The 19,727-nt window shown below is 42.0% G+C and overlaps 1 protein-coding gene across 1 annotated transcript in view; it reads right to left on the bottom strand.

Annotated features, from left to right (window-relative positions):
- Positions 1-19,727, bottom strand: part of man1a2 (mannosidase, alpha, class 1A, member 2) — a 77,552-nt gene that overhangs the window by 46,006 nt on the left and 11,819 nt on the right. Inside the window, exon 3 of the mRNA XM_028991437.1 lies at positions 9,801-10,059. Coding sequence (XP_028847270.1) covers positions 9,801-10,059 — 259 coding nt within the window. The remainder of the gene's footprint in view (positions 1-9,800; positions 10,060-19,727) is intronic.

The following is a 19,727-nucleotide window of genomic DNA, read 5'->3' as shown; positions in this document are numbered from 1 at the left end:
GAGGAGCGCTGCTGCTGCAACGGCCAGGGGACAGAGGCATTGTGGGAGCATCAGGTTTTTCCCGCTCAATGCAACAGTCGGGGTTAATCGGAGTTAGCACACCGCTAATGGGAGACTAACAGAGCGCTAGCAGAAGGGGACACATCTGGGGCCATCTCGCCAGGAAGCTGAGATTTCCAGAGAACACTTCCTAAAGCTCGGGGGAAAGTTGCATTAGTTAGCATAACTATAAACATTTCAGACTAATGATCACATTTTAAAAATACATCTATTTTCTGCTCGGCACTGCGTTTTATTTTTGGTACATTTAGCATAAAGCTATTTGGAGCCAGTATGCTTACATTGCATCTTAGCAGTCAAAAATGGATGACTGAGAAAAGAAAGGTTTATAAGAGGGACATTGGAACTGATCTCAACATACAAAGTGGGACCAAGAAAAAGCACAGGGAAAGCCTAATCCAGTTCTCAATGACAATGCCAGTGGCCGGGGTGACATGACGCCATTTGTCAGAAGTAACTGTTGTGAAACCCCCTTCTGACTTCCCCTGTAATAAATGAGAGTTGGAGAAGTTAAACGCAAATCTGGGTTAAGCAAGTTCAGCAACGCTAAATTGTCTCTGTGTCTTCATTCTAACATTCTGATGCATTCTGATTCTTTCTGCAGGCATCATTGAATGGGCTACTGATCACCGGATCTTAATGAAATAAAGACCAGGAACTGATCTTCTAGGCTTCTCACCCTAACTCATGCATATGGAAGGTGTAAAAAAAAAATCGGCCATATAGATCAGATGCTCACATTCATACTCCACATGCAAGTGCAGATAAAGCTGGGAAGATTTAAATGGTTCGCTGCTCATTAATAAAGTTTTCAATGAACTTTTTTTTTTATAACAAACTGTTACAGATACTATGATGATTTTAGAATGCTCAAAATGTACATATAAAAAATAAAAGAAAAACAAACAAAAAAAACCTGCACACTTCACACTGCACACACATGCACTTACATAACAATTTAATCAAAACTGTGGCATCCACAATGCACAGGTATTATGAGTCCCTCCCTGCATGATGCTACAGCAACCATTTCCTAACTGTGTGTCTTTACCGAGGCGTCACAGGAGACAGGAGCTGCTGGGAGTGAGAACTGACACTCGGGAAATCACGCTTTAGATACGGTCTAGCAAAAAAAAATCCTCAGAAGGAGACGTCGGCTCCCCCGCTGTATGTCTGGTGTGAAAGAGTGGCTGTCGGCGAGAGGGAGAGGGGAGAGAGACCAGATGAATGAGGAAAGGCAGGAACAGGCAGTGAAATAAAGCAGACGGGACGTTTAGGATGGTGAAGGAGGCTCACACAGAACAGGATCAATATCAAACCACAACCAACTGGGTCTTCAAAACACAGATACACACCCACACACACGTACACTCACACACACACCTAACGAGAAAGGTGTCCATCTCTGCTCTGATAAGAGGTGTGTTGCAGGGTTAATGCGCCCTTTTGAACTGCAGATGGTTCTGCACAGGAGTCTCCCTGCAAGGGAGCTGGAACTAAACCCTACCCAATAAGAGGTAGACGCATCCACACACACACACACACACACACACACACACACACACACACACACACACACAGAGAAACACTTTTGTGGGAGGACTCTGGGTGGTTCAGATCCCCTGGTGCATGGCAGATGTCCCTGTCATTGCCTTACACAATCCCACACTAGCACAGACATACACACACACAAACAGCCTGTAAGGGAGCAAGTGAGGAAGTGTGCGAGTTTGCGAGTGTGATAATTGTGCGAGGCAGATGGTCTGTTGTGGGCCTATCTCTCCGTAGTCGGGTGCGCCTTTACAGTTCGCAGATCTGTGGGCCGCTGGTTTAGGGCCCATTTCAGTCGTCGATTCAGCTGCCCTTTATGGTCACAGATTTGCTCAGAGACCCGTGTTAATTTAATCTCTGACACACACACACAAACACATGCATGCACACACATGCACAACCAAGAACCGAAACGCAATCCCACAGAAACAAGCATAAATGATCCGAGCAAAAAAAGAACATGCCAATTTGCTGAAGCAGCCAAAAATAACAACAAAGCTCATTAAAAACCAATTAGTAATAACTGATGAGCAGGAAATAAACTGTGGCAGGGTCTAACACTTAAGAGCGCTGATTCATCCACCTCAGGCTAACGGAAACTAAATGGAGACAAGAGTAATATACAAACATAAATGTCATATGTACATTCAGCACAGTAAATGGGTTCTGCTGATGGGACTATAAATCATAATTCTTCATATTCGGATAGTTTTTCAATATCTTAGCATCAATTACCAATGCAACCAATCAATGATTCAGTATAATTACATTTACATTAAGGCATTTGGCAGACGGCCTTATCCAGAGCGACTTACAACGTGCTTTCAAGAGATCAGTTCTGGTTCATTAGGACCTCCAACTATGAATACAATCTTTTTATTCACTCTTGTTGTAGATTCTGTACACAAGTTCCACAATAAGAAAGTTACAAGTTTATCTAAATATTCTCTAAAGAGGAAGGTTTTGAGCTGCCGTATGAAAATACTCAGTGACTGAGCTGTTCTGACCTCGAGGGTAAGTTCATTCCACCACCGAGGGGCCAAGACGTAGAAGAGTCTAGATGAATGTCTTCCTTTTACCTTCAGAGATGGAGGGACCAGGCGAGCAGTACTGGAGGCTCGGAGTATACGAGGTGCAGTGTGAGGTGTAATAAGGGCTGTGAGGTAGGATGGTGCTACTCCATGTCTGGCTTTGTAGGCCAGCGTCAGAATTTGCTATTTATGGGCAGCGCAACAACAACACTGACCAAAAATGTCAACATGAAGAAATGACCTAAAACCCACATTTTATATCAGCAGTACCCACTGCAAGTCAAAGGACTAACTTACAACTTCATTAACTTCAGCCATATACTCTTTTCTCTCTCATCACAGTAAATCAAGAACTAAAGAGATACTTCTGGACTCAGACCTACAAAAAGCACTCCAACCTGACCTGATGTCCTGACTATTTATGGTGACAAATAAAAATAGGGTTTGGAGACAAATAATTAGAATGTTGAATGGCGTCGCCGTCACAACTTTAGCATATTCAATAGCGTTGGACCTCTGGGCATGGACCTCAAAGCCAAACCCGCCCTGCTCCTCTTTCCATGACCTGACACACCAAGTAACTCTAGCTCACTATATTACAACTAATCACAGCACATTATAACTAATTACCCAGCTCTTCAGAAATAAATAAATAAATAAATAAATAAAAACCGACTGCACAGCAGCTAAACCGCTGAGGGCTTCTGAGCTCCAGAACGATGCCTTGGAGAATAAAAGCATAGAATGGAAGGGATGATGGAGCAGAATGGATTAATATATTAACTGATGATGACGATGAACTTAAGTATGAATCAAAACGACTCTGGCAACATCTGACAGGCTTGTGTTTAATATTAATGAGACTCCTTAAATTATTGACAAAGAATGATGAGAGGGTTTTGGAAAACCCGATTCCTTGATCCTTTCTAACAAGAACAAAAGGCTCATAAATGATTGACCATCAATCGGGGAAAAAATTTAATACATTAATCCAGATGTCATATTTTCTTAAAAATAAAACCTGGCAACAGAAGGGTTGGATTGTCCACGTCTTCTTTTCATTTGGACGATGACAAGGACAGCTGTCTTCTCCATAAACCAGAGGGATCTACATACAGCCAAATTACACCCAGCTATTCAGTGCTGGGATGCCAGCTCGGCCAGACAGCCATATCTGCAGAAAACCTGGCCGTGAGACAAAAGCTGTTCCTTCTTCTTGATTAAATGGCCTGTAACTGTTCTATTCACAACAGCATATTTAAAAAAAAAATTAAGATGTGAAATAATGAAGCAAGCAGAACAGAAGTGCCTGCTTCAAGCATAATGGAAATATAATCAACCTCAGGCTGTCTTTATCACACTCTGGAAAACAAATAAAAACGCTTGTACAGATGCAAACACACACACATACCATCTTATGCTCGAATATAAACAGCAATAACGTGACACTGACCCTAAATTCAATTCACTCCTTCTTAAACCATAAAGTTAACTTATGCTTCCCCTGACGCATAAAGTAAACATTATCTACCAGCCTAGACCTGCAGATTATAATCTGCAGCACACTAGAACAGTAGCAATACTGTAAATCGTGGCCAAAAGATGAGAATGACACAAATACTTTTATTTTTAACTAGTTTGCTGCTTCTGTTGTTATTTTGAAGTTTTGCATATACTACAGAATGTTATGAAGAAAGATCAGATGAATTGCAGTCACTCTTTATCCCCCAAAAAACATTTCCACTGCAATTCCGCCCTGCCAAAAAGGACCTACTGAGATCATTTCAGTGATCCTCTCGTTAACACAAGTGAGAATGCTGACAATTCTGTCATGTTGCTTGAGTTAGAATAGCAGACTGGATGCTTTAAAAGGAGGCTGATGCATGAAGTCATTGTTCTTCCTGTGTTAACCGTGGTTACCTGCAAGGAAACACGTGGATTCATCGTAGTGTTGCATTAAAAGGGCCGATATTGCTGAAACTAAGATTGCACCTAAATCAGCCATTTATCAAATAGTCAAAACTTCAAGGAGAGAGGTTCAAGTGTTGTGAAGAAGGCTTCAGGGTGACCAAGAAAGTCCAGCAAGCGCCAGGACCATCTCCTAAAGAGGATTCAGATGCAGAATCAGGGTGCCACCAGTGCAGAGCTTGCTCAGGAATGGCAGCTGTGAGTGAGGCGAAGGCTTTTGGTGGATGGGCACTTCCCTCCAAGAAAAACACCAAGGACAGACTGATATTCTGCAAAAAGTACAGGAATTGTAGTGCTGAGGACTGTGGACTGATGGAGCCCCATTCCATCTGAAAAAATTATTGTCTGGAGAAGAGAAAGTGAGCGTCAGGTGGACAAACAAATTCTGACAAACTCCAAGCACTGATTATGAAGTAATTGGTCACCATCAGTCAGGATTTGTCCAAAAAGTTGATTGACAACATGTCAGGGTGAATTGCAGAGGTATTGGAGAAAATATTGACTAAATTTGGAATTAATTATACTCAAACACACCCCAGAAACAACTAACAAAATATTTAAAAACAGTGAAGCACCAAACTTTGTGAAAACCAGTATTTGTCACTCAAAACCAGTATTTGTCACTGGCTACGACTGTACATTTCTAGGTTTATCCTCAACTCTACTAACTCTACCTCAACTCTAACTCTAATAATTACTACCCAGCATGTTTGGTGGAAAAAGGATAGTAGTAAGGACTAGGGCTGCACGATATATCGAAAAATTATCGTTATCGCGATATTCGTTTTTGAGGTTGAAGTTTATTGTCATATGTACAAAGTACAGCGTACAGAGCACAATGAAAATCTTACTTGAAAACCTCTCCCACGTAGACAGAACATAGAACATGATACATAGAAGACAAAGTGCAGCAGCAATAAATAATAAGTCACAGAAGGGTGAATATATATAAGTTGCATAAGAAAGTGATTGTGCATAATTTAAGTGACAGTGCAGTGCATACTATGGCACTGGGGTAGAAACTGTTCCTGAATCGTGATGTGCATGTGTGAATTGTCCTGAGTCTCTTGCCTGATGGCAGGAATGTAAAAAGTGACAGTGCAGGGTGGCTGGGGTCCTTCAGGATGCTCTTTGTTTTCCTGAGACAGCGCGTGGTGCAAATGTCCGTTATTGTTGGGAGTGGTGTGCCTGTGATCCTCTGGGCTGTTTTCACCACCCTCTGCAGAGCTTTCTTGTCCTGAGCAGTACGACTGCCGTACCAGGACACGATACTGCCCGTGAGGATAGACTCCACAGCACACCTGTAGAAGCTTGTGAGGACAGAGGTAGATACCCCAGCCTTCTTTAGGCGTCTGAGGAAGTGGAGTCGTTGGTGGGCATTTTTGGTGACCGCTGCTGTGTGTTCTGAGGACTTGAGGTCGGCACTGAGGGTGACCCCAAGGAGTATTAAGCTGCTGACCCTCTCCACAGCACCTCCTCCGATGTAGCTAGGAAGATGAGCTGTATCCTGCCTCCTAAAATCCAAAACCATCTCCTTGGTTTTGCTGACGTTGAGAGAGAGGTTGTTCTCCTGACAGCACTCTGCCAAGAGTCTCACCTCCTCTCTTTTGCGATATCTGTATCGCAAAGAGTTGCGATAAATAAAATGTATACTGCGTCCGAAATCTCATTCTATATACTATTGTGACAAGCAGTCACAACGAGGTCAGGAAAGCAGAAATCTTCTCCAAGAGCCAATACCTACTCCGCCGGATTCTACAAAAAGGGAGGCGGCTTTTCTTCTCCTACAGCCTAGTGTTAAGTTTCTCCCCTTGCACACGCTATATTAAATCCCCATAACACACACATCCCGAACCCCAACACAACACATTTACCCGTAACATGGTTAACTATTTGCAGTCCCCGGGCGCACCAGTCCCTCGGCACGTATCTCACCCACAAGACATGCTGGTCCCAACTCATTGACTGGGCTCCGCCGCCACACAATATATTGTATGTGAAAAAATGTATGCAAAGCGAGTAGTATGTCCAAATTCATAGTAGGGATGCACCGGTACAGATACCACATTTTATAAAGAACTCGTACTCGTTAAAAGTATGCCAATACCGGGGATCAATACCACGGTCTGAGAAATGTCTGTGTTTGAGCGCCATGTAAGGGGTTAATCACAGGCGCCAAGTGCCCGCTGCAGCAAACTCTTGTAATACGAGAGAAAATGTCCAGAGACAAACCATGTGCTTTGAAAATAACACGGTCAATTATCGAGTACATTGCATGGAGTGACCAGCCACCCTCGGAGGTAGAAAATGTGGGATTCCTGCATCTCCTCCATGTAGTATGCGATTTCGGACACAGCATTAATTTATGTGCCAGGTATTTGTGTGTCCAAATTTGACCAATCAGATGGGCCCATACTATCTTTATAGTAGGTGATATAATGCTATTGGCTAGACCGGGCCATGTAATGTTAATATTAATCTTTATTTATGTGGATGTTGGCAATATGTTAGTGTTTCAACTACATACCAATTTATTTAAGGCCTGTATACTTTGTTTAATAGTATTTTCTTATTCCATAAATAAATAAATAAATAAATAAATAAAACTGGCAAGGCAAGGAAATATATTGTTTAAAAGATGAGTGATGAATGTATGGTTACATGTAAATAAAAGGTCACCTTTGAAAGCAATTCATATTGTGTTGGCAGGTCTATAGTAACAGCAAACAAAAAAATACCCAGAATATCTGATGAGGGTTTTAAGTCATTCATAATGTTTCTGAAGTCTAAATATTTGTAAATTCCTTACATTGTTTCTTTTTAGATTTAATTAGATTAGATGAATATATATTACCTATTAATTTTAGTTTGATCATTACATATATAAATGATTTTTAATAGCTATAATAACAATAATAATTTAAAAAGCATTTCTCTAGGGAAATGTTATATTGCAAGAAATATCGTTATCGCAATATATTCAACAACAATCTTGCATATTTTCCCAATATAGTGCAGTCCTAGTAAGGACTGGAGTTAAAAACCACCTACACTGCAGCCTCATGATGGTCGGGTTCCAAATTCATCCAGAAAGTATTCACAGCACATCACTTTTTCCACATTTTGTCATGTTACAGCCTTATTCCAAAGTAGATTAAACAAATAATAAAAATTCGCTATTTGATATGTTGCAGCCATTTGCTAAAATAATTTAAGTTGAGTTTCCCCCCTCAATACACACACAGCACCCCATATAGAAAAACACAGAATTGTTGACATTTTTGCAGATTTATTAACAAAGAAAAACTGAAATATCACATGGTATTCAGACAGTTCAAGAGTGATCTGGATCAGGTTTTCATTCAGGATGTCTATTTACATTGCTGCAGTCCTCTTTCCCTCTATCCTGACTAGTCTCCCAGTCCCTGCAGCTGAAAAACATCATGATGCTGCCACCACCATGCTTCACTGTAGGGATGGTATTGGCCTGGTGATGAGCAGTGCCTGGTTTCCTCCAAACAAGTTTCTCCTCAGCCAAGTTTCTCATGGTCTGAGTGTCCTTCAGGTGCCTTTTGGCAAACCCCAGACAGGTTGCCATGTGCCTTTTAATAAGGCGTGGCTCCTGTCTGGCCACTCTACCATACAGGCCTGATTGCTGAATTGCTACAGAGATGGTTGTCTATCTAGAAGGTTCTCCTCTGTCCACAGAGGACCTCTGGCGCTCTAACAGAGTGATTATCTGGTTGTTAGGTCACCTCAATAACTAAGGCCCTTCTCCCCAGATCACTCAGTTTAGGTGGTCTGCCAGATCTAGGAAGAATCCTGCTGGTATTGAACTTCTTCCACTTACGGATGATGGAGGCCACTGAGCTCATTGTAACCTTCCCCAGATTTGTGCCTGGAGACAATTGTGTCTCAGAGGTCTACAGACAATTCCTTTGACTTCTTGCTTGGTTTGAGCTCTGACCTGAACAGTCAACGGTGGGACCTTACATAGACAGACGTGTGCCTTTCCAAATCACGTCCAATCAACTGTCTTCTCCACAAGTGGTCTCTAATTAAGCTGCAGAAACATCTCAAGCATGATCAGGGGAAACAGGATGCACCTGAGCTCAGTTTTGAGTTTCAAGGCGAAGGCTGTGAATATGTACATGTGATTTCTCAGTTCTTTTTTTTATTTGTAATACATTTACGTTTTTCAAGTTGTAATTATGTGGTGTTCATTTTGGAATAAGGCTGCAACATAAAATGTGGAAAAATGGAAAAATGTTAGCGGACATTTTCAGAAATGGCAGAGGAGTTGTTTTTGCCGCACTTGTCACGGTTGCCAGGCAACGGTGTTTGTTGAGATTTTAGCACTCAAATGGCAAACGTGGCTTGATCATGGCTTTCGTCAACGTTTTCATGAGCATACCAATTCCATTTATTATTAGCATGAAATTTCTTCATAATTACATAGTGGCCTTCCATTTGTTTTTTTTACCACCCAAAAGAATGGAAAAACGCTAAAAAAAAGCATTCACATACATTCACATACTTTGAGTAAAATTGTAATTAATGGCTGCATTTTTGGTTCAAAACATATTTGTAGTCATAAGTTTAATATGAAAGTCATTCTAAAATTTACAGAGAATCTGGAGTTGATATCTGGTTGGATTCTCAAAAAGTGTAGTTTTTGTCAACAAAATGGATGACCGAGCTAAACAGAGACGCAAGGTAAATGTGGCGATAAGGGAAACAACCATGTAATATTGTTTACCAATAAAGACAAAACTAAATATGGTTTACAAAACGAAAACTATACTAAAATGTCTTCATTTTCATTGACAAAAACGACAAGATGTTATTTCCTTTTTTTTCCCTGTATCTCCCATCCGCTCTAACAGATGACGTCACTTCCACAATATACAATTTGATTTCTGAATACTTCTGATGTATTCTGATCTGGGAGAAAGTGACAAAGTGGAAAAGAGAACTGAATGTGTAATTTAAAAAAGTGCCTTACGTGTCTGGAATGAATGTAGTGTATTTATGAGTCTATAAAGGTAGACTTTGCTGACTAAACCTAGACTAAACTAAAATAAGTCTGGACTTGACGAAAACTAATAAAGACTAAAATGACTGCTTGACGCAAAGAACAGACTAAAACAAAAATTAAAACAGGCCACAAAAAACAACTCTAATTCTCACCTCTCTTATCTTGTCGCGTTTCTCTTTAGTGTCAGGGTCTCCAGGGTCACCGTCATTCACCCCCACCAACTTGGGCATGGGCACCGGAGGCAAGGGCTTAGGCCCGTCTTTCTTCTTCAGGTCTTCGGCCACCTTAGTCTTCTCTGTTTGAATCTCGGCCTTCAGCTCGTCTTTGGACTTGCGCAGCTTCTCCTTGGCCTCCTGCAGCGCCCGCTCGTGATCGGCACGGATCTTATCGCGAAGGCTCTCCTCCTCCTCCCTGCAGAGGTAAAACAGACCAGCTGGTGTCAGAACAATATCAATATTATATCATCTTATTAGACAGGTGTCCCACAGTCATTCTGCATATGAAATATCACCTTATAGCACATATCATCCCTTAATCACATAATGGTCCAGTGTTGCCAGGTCTGCTGATCTTATTTTTCGCTTAAATACTCTATTATCTCTGCAGGCACGAAGAAACAAAAACTGTCACTTGAATTCGGGGACACTGTGATAATGTTTTTGTACAATCCCTTTCACTGCAGTACATGTTAAAAAAAATATTTAAAAAAAAACATTTACCAGAATACACTCTGACATCCTGAGCAAAGCATTATATGATTTTATATATTACTGTTACACTATATGTAACATTGCACCTTTTTCTTTATAAAAACCCAGGAAACTTGTGTCAGTTGCATTTGTATATTAAATAAAAAGGTTTTTAAAACAATGCTGAGCCACACTTTGGTAAGGCGCAGCACACAGTAACACCCTTGTCCTAAATGGACAGTATGTGTGTCCATGTGAAAATGTGTTGACATCATACACGTTTTATCTATGTACAGGTTAACGTTGGGGTAGTAGTAGCATAGTAGTGTCCCCAGGGGAACTGTCTCTGTAACTACTGACTAGCTTGCTCTGGATAAGGGCGTCTACTAAATGCCATGAATGTAAATGAAAAATTCAGCACAATAATCACTTCCCTGGGTAAAAGGGTATCCCTGTATGTATAGATCTTTATAGGATGTAGGAGAAGTGAGGGAGTTTCATGAAAGCGGGCTTCGCAGAAAAGAGGTCAGCAGCATCCAGCGATACTGGGGCAGACATGCTCACCCAGCATCACTTAAAAAGGACTACTTGACCCAGAAGCCCCAGGCGATGAGTGAACACACAGCCCTGAGAAGGAGGACACACCAGGGGGGGTTCGATGACATGACCTGAGTGCGGAACGCTGTATTACTGCAGCCGCTCAAAAGAAGGAGCGAAATTGGGTCACATCAGGAAGGGGGGAAAAAAAAGAAAAACTTTTCCTCATGAAGCAGCCAAAAAGAAAAACTAATACTGGAATGCTGGGTGCGAATTTTATTTTAATCGCGTTGCCCCAAATTCGGGACTGACTCAGACCAGAAGTATCGACAGTAAAAGACAGGTTACACAACACAGAGCTTGTGACGTTCTTAACTATTATATTTCACAAATATGAAAAGACTGTGAACAAGAATTAATTGACAAAAAGCGGTAATAAAACGGCGGCTGGTTTATAGCATTGATCCGTAAGGCCCTGCTGCTTCTGCCACGGCAGTGTGCAGGTTAAATAGCTGTTGTATAAACGGCTGAGTTAATGCATGGTGCGTGTGTGTGCGTTTTGGAGGCGAACGTTTGGATCTAATGGCTCGCGTCCGGGACCTGTGTGGACCGAAAGGCCACGCTGATGACTGTAAACACCAATAATGCCACCCATCACACAAGCGCAGCTGCCCTAATGCGCGCCAATGCACCGTGCTAATGGATTCACCTACAAATCAGCCCACCACCACCCACCCATCCTTCTTTCATGTTTTTCCTTCTTTTCTTCCTTTTTTTTTTTTTTAATACCCCGCTCCCTCGTCGCATCCACCGCTGTGTGTGGTGTCGCGGCGATTTCACGCGAGGCTCATAAACGCTCAACACCCAATTAGGAGCATGTCAACATCTGCCTGACTCAATTAGCCAGGAAGAAACACGGCCAGACTGAAGCAATCACAACAGCAGCTGCATCCCCGGCTTCCAGGGCCAAGCAATCAATGACAGATGACGGCTCCGCGGTTCCAATCCGGTGCGCGGCCAACAAGGGCATGAAGCACCACAAGCCGTTTCTATAAATCCATATTAAATGCAATTGTAGGAGAAATTCCCATGTTCCAAGGACATTGAAGCACTGTCCTTGAAATCCAGATCAGGTTTGATGGTGCAGGGCAGGGACTCACCCAGGGCAGGGTGCCGGCCCGCCACAGGGTGCAAACACCACTCACACACCATGCACCTCACACCTAAAGCCAATTTAGAAGGTGTGAGGAGGTGTAAGTCCACATCTCCAACCTGTGCTCCACCATGAGGCTCACAGGTAGAATGTTTCTATTTCTCCTTATTTAAAATCTCTCATGAAGCTCACCATTTACATTTACAGCATTTACCAGACGCCCTTATCCAGAGCGACTTACAATCAGTATTTACGGGGACAGTCCCCCCCTGGAGCAAGAGTCTTGCTCAGGGACACAATGGCAAGTGGGGTTTGAACCTGGTTCTTCTAGTTCATAGGCGAGTGTGTTACCCACAAGGCACCTACCACCCTGAGTCCCAAACTGAGCGGTGGCAGTGGTGGCCTATTTGGCACAAAAAACGAAAGGGTTGTGGGTTCAAATCCCAAGTTGGGGACACCGGCTAGTACATTTATGGCTGCATGTTATGTGTTTTACAGATGCATTGTGTTTTTTCAGCGATTAACTTTTACCTGGACTCATGTGGTAAATAAGTAGTTGGGTGCTTCATTTCGATTAATGCAAAAATGGATGCTGAGGTGGTGAAACGGACGTTAGCTTCTGCCGATAATATTTTGACCAAAAAACTTTGACTATAAATTTATAAATGTCTTAGCATGTGTGAAGCATGTTGGTGGAGTCATGTTGGCCGGCATCTGCCACCACAGTACTATCATGTTCGGGCTTTTAAAAAGCTGTACTTGTTGGGCTCAAGTCTAACTTTTAAGGCCCAATTTAAGGTCTAACCCATGGCTACATCCACTTTGCCTATCTGACGGGTCCTGGCTACTCACCCCTCTGTCCGACTGCTGTAGGTACACTTTAAAACGTACAAGGACATGGACCTAATATTTGTCTGTTGCTTGAACCACAGGGAGTTTGCAGAGGATTTTCTTCCTCCAAACGACCTCCAATTTTTTCTGCATCATTGACAAACTGGTCACATTCTAGGGCTGTGGGATGATGGGTTAAATGCAGAGGACACATTTTGTGTGCACCGTGTGCTCTGCTGTGTTGTATATCACAATGAAAAAAAAAACGTTTTTTTCTGTTAGGTTAGAACTAAACTAAAAGAATTGTGGATAACGGACATGAGGAAGTCGGCAATTGTAACTGACATCATTGAGGTCTTTGCCATGGCAACAGGCAGCAAAACGTGAGAGGCAGGGGGCCGCTCATTTGTGCAGCAGACAAAAAAAAAAAAATCCTTGATAAAAGATGTGGACGTTGGAGAAAATATCGAAGTGTCTCTTTTCCCCTGTGGTTTGTTTCTTAAGCTGCAATTATCCATCACACCACAATTATTTACTACCTGGCATTTCCTTCCTGTAGCTCAGACACATTTCTTTAAATATCACCTCATGTGAGTGATTGTGAGCGTGCTTGTGAGTGAAAAGTCACATTACCAGCTGTTGCTGCTACCAAGGTGGTGCTCTAATGTCTAATTTATTACTGCTTAATTAATGATACTGTGCACGCTTTGCATGTAAATGTCTTGCAAATGTGATTATTGCACTGGCGTATGCATAAATCATGCGGAAATTTTATCCAGCAGACTAAATAATTTGATTTGAATGTACAAATGCCAGCATTTATTACGGTGCTTGAAAAATAACAGTAGAATTATAGTATCCGAACCAATAATAAAAAAGTATTTTGAAAAATGATCATAACCACTAAGCATTTAAAAGAGGCCATATTTTAAAAATATTTTTAAAACATTTGATTGGATTCGGCCTGTTTAATGGTGCAGAGAGGCCTTCAGGTCGCGAAAGGTTCCATCTTAATACTCAGCAGTCAAGCCTTGCTCTTAACGTAGCTATAAAGATTGATAAAGAGTATGCAACACTTATTGAAATTAGAGGAAAATGCTCTGCCCTGCATAAATTACACTAAAGTGCTTAGATATCCTGAACAAACATCTCATAAAAGTGAAATCATCTTTAACATGGATATGAAAAAAAAAAAAATGAATATTGCAGCAACTATTTAACTGTTCCTTCCAAACAGTCATCCAATCAATAACCAGTAACCAACAGATATAGCCAATAAGAATGAAACAAACTTATCAACAATTAAGAAAATTGTTGTATTTTGACTGTGTTATTTCTCAGATTTACACAGTCAGTTTTCAGCCACTCTGGCTCATGTAAGGGAAGAGACACAGGAAATAATAGTTCCTCTACAAAAAACTATGTTAGTTCCTTTTAACAGACTGATCAGACAGAACATACACAGTAATAAAAGATACAACGTGCAGTGAAATGCTTTTACACATGACCTTAAAAAAAACATAAATAAATTTGGAATCTGTTGGATTTTGAATCAGTGTTAGTAGTAGTTAGGATGCATTTTTGTAGTGTTAACTTCCCAAAAAAAGGTGCATAAAGCCTTTCAGGCACGAGTGAAGGTGAAATGATTGTGAAACAATGCAGCACAGCACATGGTGCATACAACAAAATGTGTCCTCTGTTTTTAACCAATAACCCTTGGTGAGCAGAGGGAAGCCACGAAAGGTGCCCGGCAAGCAGTGTGTGGGGCCGGTGCTTTGCTCAGTGGCACCTCAGTGGATCGGTATTCTCAAACAGGCAACCTTCTGATTACGGGGCCGCTTCCCTAACCACTAGGCTACCACTGTTCCTGAGGCAACCGTGTTCCACTGCAGTATTAGAGTAAAGGATGTAGGTCTATCATTAACATACGACTCAAAGCTGCATGATGATTTCTCAAACGTGCTTGCAGAGCAGCCTGAGCCCGATGCTGAATGACCCATAACTGAGCCACATCATTATGCGTTGATCAAAAGTGAATTTTTGGGACTAGTGCAGGGAGCAGAGAGAGAGAGAGAGAGATGTGATAACAGCTTGTTCACTCTCTCGAGCTTGTAGCTGGCCTCACTTATTCCACTAACATCGCAGCTTATTGTGTACGCTGCCTGTATTGTCCTCGGAATGGAACACCACATCATCAAATTCTCTGTGATTTCACGGCAGCTGTGGAGTGCACAAAGAAACCTCACCACTTTGGGGAGATATAAAGCAAGAAATAACATAAGCAGCACGATTACGCTGAAAATGGCAAAATGAAAACAGGATCTGAATATTAGCAGCCAATAGCAGGCACCAGAAAGAAAGAAAAAAAAACACATTGGAATGAAGAGGCTTAAATTAACACTTTTCCCTACACCCCTCTCTCCATTGCCAAACTTCAATTGAGGTCTGATGCTGCTTCACGTGATCACAGCAATATCGCACTTACGAGTTCTGGGCACAATTTTCAAACATTACTAGCAGGACACAGTCATTTCGACAATACCCAAAATGTAATGGTACTCTATGTTAAATGCAAGTGAAGATAACCGAGGCTGGTCACAAACAGTAAATGATCAATCATTTAGATTAGCTTAGTTAACCTAATTAATTTAATTATTTTTCTTTTTAATATAAAACATGATTTATAAGCATACCTTGTAATTTCCCCCCCAAAAAAGAATTTCCTAATTCAAGTGAATTGTTTTGGTTAGGCATAAATCGTAATTACGATATCTGAAAAGAGGAGATCTATAAAATGGTGATTAAAATAAAAATTGGTCCATTGAGATTAAAAAGATTTTTTAACAATTAGGTAAAACTAACCAAGTCATAATGTAATATCTGCAACAGGTCCAAGTACAACAATACTTTAGGTAGATAAGACAGACACTTGGAGGTATTCACCACACTGGACCAAGAGCTGAATAGAAGCTGAAGTTCATCTGGAACAGGGCGTTAAGCTCTAAGTCATTCCAGGACAAGTGACGAGCTGCTTATGTCCATGAGACTAAAGGGTGAATTAATACATGTAAACGTTCACTGGGGGACCAGGGCACCACTGGACAGGGCATACGCTCTGTGCACAGGGATTAGAGGACGCTCCGAAGGCCTCAAGTTATTGTCTCGGTTTAAAAGGTAACGGAGTGCAGTGAACTAATCCTCATCGACTCAATTTTTGCAGCAATTCCGGCATGAAACATGGAAAAGACTGAGAAGCACCTTGGAATCTAGGTGGAAACGTGAAATGATAAAACTAATATGAAGTGTGTGAATTGGACAGGAATAAAAAAAAAAAAAAAAAAAAGTCATAAAATATCCCATTCAAATTTGCCATATTTGACACATGAAATGTGTCTATTTGGGTCATATTCATGGAAGTAAACAAACCGTCGGTTTGTGACATTCACATGTTGTCTGTCACTCAGAGAACGGTGTGGGAAAAGATGACAAATCCAAAAGTGTGTGTGTCGCGCATCAGACAGAGGGAGGCAGGGAGGGAGAGAGAGAGAATTTTAAAATGCATCTGCCGTTTGGGGAGTACATGAATAATGCAACGCGGCAAAACGCTTCCCAGCGCCACACAGGTGTGTCTCCTGTGTGGAAATGCCTCCTGCCACTGATCTCCAGCGCCGCTTTTAACCGCTGCTCCGCGCAACTCATTATGCGCCGCGCTGCAGCCGCCGTCTGATGGCTGATTCGCCGTGACTCACTCCCCCCCCCACCCCCACCCCCACGGCACGGAGATTACCCAGGGTCCTTTAAAACACAACCGGATCTGCCAGCTTTCTGTCTGCCGCGTGAATAAGTCTTTTTTTTTTCTTTTTGCCTCTCAGAATAGAGAGGCCATAATGCCTGTCTGCGCCACGGTGTGACACCGATTCAGAGCGCGGGATCAGAAACAGGCCGAGGTACGAGGCACGGTGGCATCTTTAGGGTTTGCTGGCGTGTGGTGCAGGAAGGTGTAAACAAGCACCCTGCAACACCCAGTTCTGGCTCAACTCAATCAAAAGCAGGTGAAATGTACATTACTAGTATAGTATAGATACTATAGTATCTAGTATCAATATTTACTTACAATATCATTGAAATCAATCTATGAAATCTATAATGAAAGACAATTTTGAGACATATTTAAGGGTCCAGCCCTACTCTCCTGTAGATGGTTCGGGAGACACAGAGCAGCTCACTTCATATTTTCAACAGGTCCATTAGTACCACTGGAGAGTCAGTGTGGTCTACTTTACCAGCAGGGCCTTCTGGGACATTGTACAAACTAGATCAGAGCAGGGAAACCCAGGGTTGTTTAACAGTTCCCGGCTTCCACGTAGGTTTCCTCGCCCTTGGGTCTGTTCATCGAAGGTTTCAGGCCTGACTACGAGCTGTCTGTTCCTGTACTGGCATATAGATTGGTTCCTGTAAGGTAACAAAAGTGCCAACAACGTCTGCAGTCACCGATTTCCTCTACATAAACATAACACCTTATCTTTTCTCCTCCTTTCTGCCTTATGTTCATTGACTTCCAGGAAACTGCGCACCTTAAACAGGGGACTGCTGTGCATTTGTTTGCTGCTGTGAGAACAACCTCTCAGCCGAAGAGCGCTCGCGGGAACAAACGTATCACGGTATCAAGTGATGCGAGCCAGCATTTAAGTAAGGGGGGGGTAGGGGGTCATGCCCTAATAGCGCTGAAAGCCAGCAGCTCGCTGACAAATCCTAACACCACTCTCCCACTGCTCGGCTTCTCACAACCTGAAGGCAAATATGGAAGGTCAGCAGCCAACAGTCTTAAAGCCAAATCAAGATATTTGGTAGGAACCACTGTGAAACTAAAATCAGAAAACAATGCAATACAAATCTATTCATTAATAATAAAAAAAAAGAACATTTGTAAATTGATTAAATAACTGTCACACAAAAAATGGAAGATTTTGCAACAAATTAATCACAATTAATTCTTAAGGGCACTATTTCCAAACTGGCATTAACCACAGGGCGTCAGGCTAATGTCATGATGTAATGTAATGATTTACATAAACAGAAGCTAAAAAAGAAAGGAACACTATCTTTAATCCAGAATGTGGAATTAGCATGCGTGAGAGCTGTTAATCATCATGGTTGGCCCGTTTTAAAACACATCATCGACAACCAGGGTGAAACCAACCAAATGCCTCTTCTTCAAGTTAAGGATGAGTACCAAGCTGTTCTTTGGTGTTTTATTTATTTATGTAAATCCTTACACTAATGAACAAGGGCAGAAGATTAGCACTAGTTCAAAAATAGTGCCGAAAGCTTGCTATAATACATCTTTAAAACTATGACAGACAAGGCTCGGATGATCCTTACGACCTGTAGTCCGTCCATAAATAACACAGAAATAAAATATAGTGAAAATAATATTTACAGGCTGAATCAGATGAGGCATTAAAAAATTGTTGTTGTTGTTTTATTTGGTTGCACGTGCATTCCATTTTTAACCAGACCCAAAATAATAGCCAGTATAACAATAAATGCCAATTAAATTTTATTACACTAAAACCCAATGTTCAACTTTTTATAAGAGAAGAAAATAGAAGCGAAGAGAGGTCTGCCATGGAGCACCTGCACTCTCTTCTTCTCTAAAGAACCCCTCAGGACCGGAGTCACCCGAGGTCCTACATGACAACCATTAGATAACCCCACTGCTGCAGAGCACAAAGTGTCAAATTCGGCTCCATCTCCGGCTTGGACGATTACATATTACGTGGAGAACATTTTGGCAAGATAGCCCCCCTCCTCTCAGTCACTCAGGCTCTCTTGTCTCCATTAGCCACAGGAGGCATGGCTGGGCAGACAAGCCGAGGCAAAGTGAGAAGCCGTCTGACAGGCTCCTAGCTCTACTGTCACACATGGCGAGTCGGGGCCAGGAACATCGCAGTCGCCATAAGTAATGAGCAAATCCTGAGATTCCTTCACCACGATTTGTCTTCCTGGCCCCAGGGTCTGGGCTTGATCATCGCTCTGCGACAGTACGCCAAACACGTCAGGAAGAGCCAGCTTCAGCTTCACCATCCCATCCCTCACCACGTTCAACCACAGGCCTCCCTCCTGAAATTACACCCTGAGGCCCAGCATTTCAATATCTTTCAGAACAGGAACCAGTCCTTTTCTATTTTTACCAAGTTCCTCTTTCTCCTAACCCTCAGCTCTGTAGGAGGGTGTGGCTGCTGGCATTTCAGGGCTCTGGTAGAAGCACCTAGCTGAGTCTGAGAGCTTCATGGCTGCAGTTCAAATATGAGGTCCTGTTCCGACCGGCAGGTCAGACGGCAGAAAACCACAACCCTGACATCATTAGCAAGAAATCAGTACAGATGGAGCTGCTGTGCATTTGGCATCTATACAATATCAGACTGAGACACACACACACACACACACACACAGAGTTCTACTTAAACCAAACCACAGGGAAAACATATGTTAAATGTCTGAATTAGTTAACTGCACAAAAAATTTACTAATTTCAGTATTTCAAATTGGATGCCATACAACTTAAGGGTAGAATATGGCATAATTGGTTTGAACGATTTCTGTAGAAATATTCAAAAATGTCCTCTGAAATGGATGCTTTAGTGGTTAAGTGATAAGTGATAAAAGTTCTCCGGTTGAGCAGCAGATATTGTGATTCAAAATTGCATCGTGATGCATCAAATACTACATTTAAATAGTAGATTCACACCCTCTCACTGCTCAATGAAGAGTAACTGCTCTGAAGTTGGACACGGCATATTAACACAGAGCAAACACATGTAGATTAACTAAAGCCAGATCGATTGTGGCAGTGGTGGCCTAGCGGT

This window comes from Denticeps clupeoides, chromosome 9 (genome assembly GCF_900700375.1).
Source record: "Denticeps clupeoides chromosome 9, fDenClu1.1, whole genome shotgun sequence".
In the NCBI taxonomy this organism is placed as follows: domain Eukaryota; kingdom Metazoa; phylum Chordata; class Actinopteri; order Clupeiformes; family Denticipitidae; genus Denticeps; species Denticeps clupeoides.
This window is presented reverse-complemented; position numbering and strand designations above follow the sequence as displayed.